The following is a 9,727-nucleotide window of genomic DNA, read 5'->3' on the forward strand; positions in this document are numbered from 1 at the left end:
ATCGGACGCTGGATGATAAACCACTTGTTAACATTTGTGAAATAAAGCGTCCGATTTACACTGAATTGTTGAATTATTATTCACCCCAAGGGTATCCACCACGAAAAACGGTTAAAAATCACAAGATCATAATCTCCTTAAGAACACCCAAAATCCTTACAAAACCTCTTTTTTTAGACACCCTAAAGTGGGTTTTTATTTGAGGAGTGAAAATTCAAAAGGGAATATCTCCATTTCGTCTACTCTTGACAAAATAAATAACAATGCTTCTCAGTAATTGGCTTTTAGTAATTGAACGCCAAATATGTCATTGTGGGCCTGAAGTTTGAACGTCTGAAGACTTGTAGCATCTTTACAATTACAAAAAATCTCTAATTCAGAAACCTAAATTTTGTTAGTTATTCCCTTTTGAATTTTCACTCATTTGTGGACTAGGATATAGTTGGAGGCGGCGCGATGAGTCCGGCCCTGGATTTATATGATATGAGGAAATAAACTTAATATGATTTTCCAAAAAAATTATCCGTTCTTTTATATTTCACAGAAGACCGACCAATAGTAATATACAAAAATATACAAAAATAAATAGTTAACAATCTCAATATAAAAATACATTAGTTGATAAAATGGCTTTTAGAAAAATCCTGGATTGGTGTGCTCAATCACACACCTTTTGCAATACTTTTTAACAGCCCTGTACCCCTCTAACGTGATCTGGCAATCCTGGATGTTGAGCTGTTGAAGCCCCCTGCAGAAATACGCCACGCATTGCACCCCCCGATCCGTCACAAGATCACAACTCCTCAGACTCAACTTCTTCAAGTTGGGGCAACTCTCAGCGAGAGCCCTCAATCCGGCATCACTGACGTCACATTTCCCTATGTCTAGAGCACACAACCTAGTGCAAGACCTCGCAAGGAAAATAATAGCGTCGTCTGAGACAGCTTCGCAGCCCCTCGCGTTCAAATACCTCAACTTGTAGCACCTTCGAGCGATGACCTTGAGTCCCGCATCGCTCACTTGATGGCATTTGGCCACGGATAAGTAGCGCAATACAGGGCCGAGTTTGCCCAATTCGTAGAGGCCAAAGTCGGTGATGTTGACACAATCACTGACACTCAACTCCTTCAAATCCGTGCAGAAACTGGGCACAAATTTGAGCCCCGCGTCGGTGATCTGCACACAGCGGCGGAGGTAAAGGTGTGTGAGTTGGGGGCAGTTGTGCACGATGACCCTCAGGCCGCTGTCCTGCAAGCCCGAACAGTCGGTGAGGTCGAGGTATTGGACTTGGAGGCGGCGCGACGAGTCCGGCCCTGGATTTATACTAATGCAGGAGATTTTCACGCAGCCGGTCACGTCCAAATGCTGGAGGTTCGCACAGCGAGTGACGAGCTCGAAAAGTGCGTTATTTGTGACTGTGCACCCGATTAACTGCAAGTGGGTGAGTTCGGGGCACCGGCGGGCCAACATGAGCAGACTTTTGTCGGAGATTTTGGCCCCAAAGGTCACGTGGATGCGCTCGATGTTGGGGCACGTGTCCATTTGACCGCACAGCTGGCGCAGAATCCCCCTTATGGCCCTGTCGCCCCTCACGTGGTCCCCCTCGAGTCTGATTATCCGCCATAGAGAGGGCACCCACGCCAGGATATTGAACCTCCGGCAAACCATGGCACAAATGCTCAAATCAATGCTCGACAAAAACGAAAAAATCCGGATAATCAGTTCATCAGTCAAGCGATCAAACGAATTATTCTTATTCTGATACTTTTTCCCTTTGAAAATGTTACCTTCGGGTGGGGCGAAGGCCAGGGTGTGGTACCCCTGGTCAAGACTGGGGCTCGACTTGCCCAACTTTGTGAAATTGTCAAGGAGGTAATTCGAGGGGGCGCGGTAGTACTTGGGAGCATCACTGTAACCCCAATAGCCACTTCCGAGGGATAAGGATGACAGGTCAAGGGGGTTACTTGGTTGCTCGTTAAAGTGCGCCTGGTAGTATTGTTTGCATTCGAAACTCTCGTTGCAAGGGGCTGTCTCGTCGGAGGAAGTATGGCCCAAGTGGACTAGAGGACAGCCCCCAGGTTGCGGTGAGAGACGTTCCATGAGTTGCTGGTTCATGTCCCAGCCACAAGGGGCTCAATTAGTCTGAAAAAATCTCGACTAAGAAAAGGTCAACAGGGCACCAATATGTACCTTCATCGGGGTTGTGGCACGACTGGCTAAGGCTACGGGTGCTCCGAATTATAAAAATAATCATTATGAGGCCCCCATTGTGCGAAAAGGGGGTTTTATGGCAGTAAATGGACGGAATCGAGTTTTGCAACTACAATTGTTATAACCTAAATAAATGTCAAAGTAGTCACCTTTTTTGTGTCAATTATGCGCAGGAGTGCCAATCCCTGAACGGATTTTTTGTATTTAATATAAAAATTAATTATTGTTATATGTTAATTGTGTTATGTTTATTTCTGTTTTATGCAAAAACTGAACCACAAATTGAAATAAAAAAACGTTTTTGTATACTTTTTTTAATAGAGTTTTATTATTTTTTTATTTGAACAGTGTTGCCAACAGTGCTTTAACTTGTAACCTCAAAATTACTTCAAAATTTCGCTGATTAAACTCATCAGTTTATGATTAATTGGTAATTTACACTAAAAATGGGCAAAGTGCGCAGATCGAGGAAAAAGTTCCACTTGGAAGCGAAGTCGCAGCCCCCTAAGCCCCACGAGACATCTATTTCAGGCCCGACCCCAGAATTACTCATCAAACCTCAGGAAAATCTTTTTGAAGGGGTTCATATCGATTTTAAGTCACTAAACATGAACTTTGATGATGTAGGAAGTGTGAAGTCATTCAAATCTGTTAAATCCGAATCTGGAAAAAGTCTCTCAAAAAAGGACAAATTGAAATTGCGTCGAGAAATGCTTATGAAAAAATTTGAAGTGTTGAACCAACAAAAACTACACGACAAAAGGAAGAAAACACCGGTGGTTGGTGATATGAACCCTCTACATGATGCTTTACCCTCTTTGGAAAGTTTGTTAAAAAGTAGGGCTAGTATTCCATATAAACAGAGTACGCAACCACAAAAGAAAAAAGGGATTGAGAAGAGTAAAAAAATTAAAAAGAATCAGTTGCAAGGAATAAAAATGTTTCAACACATAATGAAAAATAAACAGTTTAAGGAAAAACCCCAGTTGGTGATCGACCAACACCTCAAGTCTTTGTTAGAACAGGAAAAAAAGAGTTTTAATTAAATTGAAATAAAATTTTTAATAACATTAACGTTTCTATTTTATTTCTTGTTTATACAGATTAGTCAGAAATGAAAATAACACAAAAATAAATCAGCAGTTCAAATTATAAACAATATATACATTCTAAAAGTGCTTAAGGCGCAGTCAACAATTCTTCCTGTATGCTGTGTGACCTACTGAATTTACCTCCTAATTTCGATGTGATATCTTGAGCCTTTTGGGTCTTTTCATTATGATATTCGCTTGAATACTCCTAAAAAATCTAATAAACCCCTGACGGTTATGCAACCAAACATACCTTTAATCTGTTGCCTAAAAATACAGCACGTTCCCGTTTCTTAATCATGTAATCCGTCGGCAATAACCATCTATTTTCATGGCATTCTTCAGCCGAAAGCCGTTTGCTAAAAATAAACCCATCAGTTAAAAAAAATAAAAATGGGCTATTTTACTTTGGTTGTCTCTTGAATAGTAGCATCAAAAATCTAGTACTTTCTTGCGTTATTTCGTTATAAAGATGCTCAAAGCGGTACCTAACAAACGTGATGTTCTGTTTCGTTTCATTTTCGTCCACCCCCTTGAAGGGCGTGACCCCCGACAACATAATATAAGTGAGGACCCCGACTGTCCAAATGTCAGTTTGCGGGAAAGCTGGTTCCTCGTTGAGCACCTCCGGTGCTAAAAATTTCAAATAAAGATAAGTAATTCACAGTTGATTGTTATCACGTACACATGTAGTCCAAATGTCCCACGATTGGTACTTTGGTTCCTAGTTTAGTAACCCGATGAGCAGCCCCCAAATCGACTAATTTCACCTGAACTGAGCGAACCCCCGCCATGACGATGTTATCCGGCTGCAAGTCCAAGTGACACAAGCCTCGCCAGTGGAGGTATTGCAAACCATCAAGAATCTGTTAAAAAAACTCATCAAATGTGAAAATAAATGAAATTAGCCGTACTTGTGACACTATTGTTGCGACTGTTTGTTCAGAATACTCGTGTTTCGCGGCCAAATACGTCAAAACATCAGCACCTTGCAACTTCTCTAAAATAAAAACAGCAACTGGACTTGAACTAGTCTTGTAGGCTGCGACCAAACCGGCGATTCTTTCGTGTCTTAATGACCTTAAGGCCGCAAATTCGCCTTCGACATCATTAGCGTTAGTCAAATCCAAGACTTTTGCCACGACTACGGCATCAGTGCGCTTATCAATCGCTTTTAAAACCGTCGAAAATTGTCCTTTTGCAATCTCTGAAATGAAATTATAATTCTCTTGTGCGTTTTCATTCTCCCATTCTACGGGATGCGTCTCGGCTTCATAATCCGGGTAAGTCCTAGCTTGGACTTCCACCGGTTCCCCACTGTCTGTAATTTGCTGCAAATGGACTACTGCTGGACTCAACTGTACTCTGGGGGCCCCTACTGGCTTAGTCTTGACCATTCCTGAAGGAACCCCAAAATCGCTCCACCCAATCGCGTTCCGAGCCGCCAATCTAAACATGTAGCTGCTACTGGGAGTGAGCCCCCTCATGAGATAAAACTCATGGTCGATATTATCAGCTTTTTTGGTCCATTCAATGTCATCGGCGAGTTTGTACTCGAGACTGTAGCAGAGAACGGGAGAGTTACCGTCAAATCGGGGCTGTTTCCACGTGAGGAAAATTTCGGTGTCGGAGGTTTGGGGGGTTTCCGGTGAGTCCGGTTCTTCCGGTGTTGAGCCGAAAACAATCCGGGCTCGTGCTACAGTCTGACCGATTTTATTCCGGGCTACGACTTTGTACATTCCCTGATCGAAGGAAAGAGCCGGGGAGAATTTCAAATGAGAGCGCCCGAATTCGTCAATGTCGATTTTAATTCGGTGGGATTCGGCCACGATTGAGTCGTTTCTGGAATTTTAAGTGAAGAAAAAAACCAAAATTAATGTTAAATCAATTACTTGAACCATTGTATGATGGGTTCTGGTTCCCCGACTGCAAAACAGGTCAATTCCAAGTCTTTTCCTTCCACCATTGCAGTCATTTGGGGCTTTTCCCGGAAGAATGGCAAGCGGCCATCTTGCTTACTTTCAAGATAGGCTTCAGCTTCGACATATGTGTCGAGGCGGGAGCCGAGTTCGTGTTTTAACCTTCTTATACTGGCATTAGAACTGTCACTAGCCCCATATCTACTGATTCTAGCTCTTCTTTCATCGTCAATTTCCTCATCCATGATATCGGTAAATCGGCGTCTTTCTCTTATCGTTGGGGTCTACAAAAAACACACAGTTTTGCGCACATGACCGTAAAAGTCAACTTACGTGCCAGTCGAATCCGTTCTCGTTTGAAACAATATATCCGACACCTGGACCTCGACTTCCGGCCACTTTCATGTACTCCCGGAGACGTACCGGGAAATCCACGTCGCGTAATTGGAGGAGGTAAGTGTCGGGGCCGTTTTGGTAACTAAAAAAGGACAAATGAAACACGGGAGGAACATAAAAGTGGGATACGTACTGACTTTCCGATTTGATTGCACCGATTTCGTAATTGAGAGGTGAGCGAGTCGGGAGTTGGTCTTCCCAAGTTGGCAATCGTGGGGGTTTGATGGGTGATGGGGTTGCTCTTGGCGAGTCGTATTCTCCAGGGGGGTACACCATTCGTGATGGGTGAGTGAAGGCGCTTTCAAGGGTGCGACGACGGAACCATTTCTTGCATGATGCGTTGTCGTACCATTCCCTACATGTTTGGGTCACATTTTTAAAAATATTTAAATCGGAAATCAACTTAGATCAATGTATTACAACAAAATAAATGCTTCAATTTTATTTTTATGTCAAAATAAAGCAATTTGAGCCACTTCTAATAGATTTTCGCTTGATTTCAAGTAAGAAATAATTCGAAATCAATGTATTTCAACAAAATAAAGCGGTTTGAAGAATTTATAATTCAATTTTGCTAGATTTTAACCCATAAATAATTCTAAATCAATGTGTTTTAATAAAATAATTATTTATATCTTACTAAAACGTTATAGCTGCTTGAACGCTCTCACACCCGTGTAAAACGTTAATTTAACCATCTTTGTCACGCGATAGCAATTGTTTTTTCCTGGAGATTCTTGGAAAATTTGAAAGCACTAAAAGTAAAAAACGGCAAAATGTGGAGATTGAGTGAAGATAAGAAACAAAAATTCAATCATAATTTTACAAAGTAGTAGAGTTTCATAGAGAAAAAAAGTCTAAAAGTGCCTAAATTAACGTTTTAAAAAAACATCACTAAGAGTGCTTTGGCTTTCAATCATTCACTCTGACACTTCTGACAGTTGTTGACATTTCGCGACAACGCGGCCCATACTCTTCAAGAAAATCAATTTTTTTTAAAAGTCATAATATGAAAGCTTTAATCTGCATTTTTTTTGGAATCCACTGTGAAAAAAATTGACGAAATAGTCCCCTATCTAACATTAATTTTTCGTGGCTAATTGGAAAAATTAATTTAAATTCATTATTTTTGCGTCTTTTTCATAGCAAAATCGAATTGAATTAAAATAGTTTTTTTATCGGTGAGGTTTTTGCAAAATTTTTTATTTGATTGGTTGGACACATTTGTTAATTTATTGGTCCGATTACTAGGGCCAATAATAATCYTTTACCACTATCGTGAGAACAAACCGGTTTTTATTTCTTATTGGCCAAAATCCAACAAAAAACTAGCAACGATAAGTAACTCCGCCCATTTAAAAAATGGTGAATAATAATTATTGAATTCTGAATCAAATTTTTATAACAAATCAGCGTTTAATGTGAGTTACCTTTACTTTAATTGGATTTAATTTTGCACAATGGGTAGAACCAACCCTAGAGCCAATATGAATTGTGCACTTAGACCAATAAAAAGTAAAAAATTATTTAATYCGTTAAAGTTGAGTGTAATTGTTCGATCCTTAGCCAATCAATTACGTCTTTTAAAAACAACCAATTAGAATACGTCTTAGATTTTTCGACAAGGAAAATAAAAATTATTAAAATTTTTGTTTTAAAAATCGGTTTCTTTGATTTTATTGTTAATATAAAAAATTATTATTTGAAGAATAATTGCTTAAATTCTAATTTTCGACTAAAATATAGCAATTTGTGCTATTTCCAATCAATTTGGTTCGATTTGAAGCCAGAAATCAACGTAAATCAATTATTTCAACACAATAAATTCTTAAATAACAGTTTTCTGTCAAAATAAAGCAATTTGAGCCACTTTTAATAAATTTTTGCTTGATTTGAAGCCAGAAATCATTCTAAAATACATTGGTATTTTATTAAAGTAATTTTGTGATATTTTCAATCGATTTGGTTCGATTTTAAACCAAAAATCAACTTAAATCAATGTATTTCAACAAAATGAGTGTTTAGAATTCAGTTTTCTTCCATAATAAAGCGATTTGAACTATTTTCTATCCAATTTTATTCGATTGTAACCCAGAAATCATTCTAAATCAATGTATTTTAACAAAATAATTGTTTAAATTTCAATTTTCGGACAAAATGAAGTCATTTGCGCTAAAATATTTCCAATTGATATGGCTTGATTTTAAACCAGAAATCAACCTAAATCAATGTATTTCAACAAAATAATTGCTTCAATTGCAGTTTTTTTTACCAAAATAAAGCGATTTGAAGTGTTTCCAATTCAATTTTGCTCAATTTTAACCCGTAAAAATAATTCTAAAACAATGTGTTTTAACAAAGTAATTGCTTAACTAAATCTTAATTTTCGATCAATATATAGCAATTTAAGTTATTTCCAATCAATTTGGTTCGATTTTAAGCCAAAAATCAACCTAAATCAATGTATTTCAACACAATAATGCTTAAATAACGGTTTTCTGTCAAAATAAAGTAATTTAAGCCACTTCCAATAAATTTTTGCTTGATTTGAAGCCAAAAATAATTTTAAATGAATGCAATGTAACAAAATAAATGCTTAAATTCCAATTTTCAACCAAAATAAAGCATACTGTGTTATTTTCAATTGATCTGGCTCGATTTCAAGTCAAAAATCAACTTAAATAAATATATTTCAGATTTTAGTTTTCTGCTAAAATAAATTTCCTATCCAATTTTATTCGATTTTAACCCAGAAATTATTCTAAATCAATGTATATATTTAAACAAAATAATTGTTTACATCTCAATTTTCAATCTTCATTTTCTGCCAAAATAAAGAAATTTGAGCCATTTGTAATAAATTTGAAGCCAGAAATCGTTCTATTTAAATCAATGTATTTCAAGAAGTCTAAGTTTATTTCTCTTTTGAAATAGTTATTTAAATAAATAACTCACCTGAATAGTCGGTAGTAACTCTCGAGGTACTTGCTACTGATCCTGTACTCATCTGAGTAGATTTTATCTGCTCTTTCTAGCCACGGGTGTCTTAGGGCTGCATGGACGTCCATTCGACCCTCCGATTGGTACACTAGGAGTTTCGAAATAAAATCTTTAGCTTCGACGCTAATATTCATCCACCAGTCCTCGTCAAAGATCCATTTCCCGGCTTGGACATTCTTTAGAGTTTCTCGATCGTCGTTTCCTCTAAATGGTGAACGTCCCGATAGGAGGATGTAGGTGATAATTCCAACACTCCACATATCTTGCCCAAAACCTGTTCCTTCCCCATTGACGGCTTCCGGACTGGCAAACTCCGGAACACCGTACTTGAGTGGGGCCAAGTTATCCCTATGGATCCTCCTCGCTAACCCAAAATCGGTTATTTTCAAATCATCGGTTCCGGGATGGGAGATGAGCAAATCCCCGATCTGTAATTTACACAATTAAAACGCTGTTGTTCCTCTTTAGCCCAGTCAAATTAGACAAATCGGTGGAAAAAAACCCTAGACAGTTGAATTATTTTTTAAACGCTTTCTTTATACTTGGACTTAGACATATATCAAAAGTCCCCGAAGGTGGGGGGCGAGCTCGAAGAGGGGGAGGAGGCTAAAGGTGTCTTTTTTTGTTTTTTTGCTTATATCTCGGAAACTATTGTTCCTATAGGTTTTATCTTCTTAGCAAAATTAAAACAAAATTTCCTACAAAAATGGTCCTTTACATTTTTGTTGTAGGACTTTAAAAGTTTGGAGTCTACATAAAATTGCATTAAAAATCCTTTGAAACACATTTCATTAACATATGGTAAATATTTATATGTGTAGAGGGTTCCCCAACTAAGCTGGCCTGCCTGAAAGGTGACTCGGGTGTAAACATTTAAACGGAGATATAAATAAAAATTTTGGATGAAAGAAAGAATCAATCTGTAAGGGGYTTAAATGGGGTGTAAATGTTTAAACAAAGATATAAACATAACATTCTTTAGAGGTGTAAAGYGGCACTAAAATAAGATTTTTCGAAAATTAGTTTTTAAGGGAATAAAACGGTGTACTTACACATTTAAAGGGATACAAAAACATTAAATTTAGAAAATACTATCCTTAGAGAGTGTAG

The 9,727-nt window shown here is 38.0% G+C and overlaps 3 protein-coding genes across 4 annotated transcripts in view; 1 reads left to right on the top strand and 2 right to left on the bottom strand.

The window, feature by feature from the left end:
* Window positions 1–505: 505 nt before the first annotated feature.
* LOC123014430 (F-box/LRR-repeat protein 7) lies at window positions 506–2,454 on the bottom strand. The gene is made up of 2 exons (XM_044413553.1): window positions 2,191–2,454; window positions 506–2,142 (listed from the first exon to the last, which is right to left on the bottom strand). The coding sequence occupies exon 2, from the start codon at window positions 2,113–2,115 to the stop codon at window positions 634–636; it is 1,482 nt and encodes a 493-aa protein (XP_044269488.1). The 5' UTR covers window positions 2,116–2,142; window positions 2,191–2,454; the 3' UTR covers window positions 506–633.
* A 96-nt stretch (window positions 2,455–2,550) lies between these two features.
* Window positions 2,551–3,285, top strand: LOC123014437 (protein FAM207A). The gene has a single exon (XM_044413568.1). It carries the CDS (start codon window positions 2,658–2,660, stop codon window positions 3,255–3,257), a length of 600 nt encoding a protein of 199 aa, XP_044269503.1. The 5' UTR covers window positions 2,551–2,657; the 3' UTR covers window positions 3,258–3,285.
* The window catches only part of LOC123014419 (obscurin), a 34,468-nt gene continuing 28,017 nt past the window's right edge, over window positions 3,277–9,727 (bottom strand). For both annotated transcript variants that reach the window (XM_044413537.1, XM_044413536.1), the window contains 9 exons: window positions 8,573–9,045; window positions 5,751–5,972; window positions 5,555–5,699; window positions 5,195–5,505; window positions 4,217–5,144; window positions 3,988–4,168; window positions 3,710–3,935; window positions 3,556–3,661; window positions 3,277–3,510 (listed from right to left, as the gene is read on the bottom strand). In XM_044413537.1, coding sequence (XP_044269472.1) covers window positions 3,391–3,510; window positions 3,556–3,661; window positions 3,710–3,935; window positions 3,988–4,168; window positions 4,217–5,144; window positions 5,195–5,505; window positions 5,555–5,699; window positions 5,751–5,972; window positions 8,573–9,045 — 2,712 coding nt within the window. In that variant the 3' untranslated portion in view covers window positions 3,277–3,390. The remainder of the gene's footprint in view (window positions 3,511–3,555; window positions 3,662–3,709; window positions 3,936–3,987; window positions 4,169–4,216; window positions 5,145–5,194; window positions 5,506–5,554; window positions 5,700–5,750; window positions 5,973–8,572; window positions 9,046–9,727) is intronic.

The sequence above is a fragment of the Tribolium madens genome, unplaced genomic scaffold, assembly GCF_015345945.1.
Source record: "Tribolium madens isolate multiple individuals breed KSU strain unplaced genomic scaffold, Tmad_KSU_1.1 Scaffold_97;HRSCAF=244;Tcas5.2_LG3a, whole genome shotgun sequence".
NCBI classification, from domain to species: domain Eukaryota; kingdom Metazoa; phylum Arthropoda; class Insecta; order Coleoptera; family Tenebrionidae; genus Tribolium; species Tribolium madens.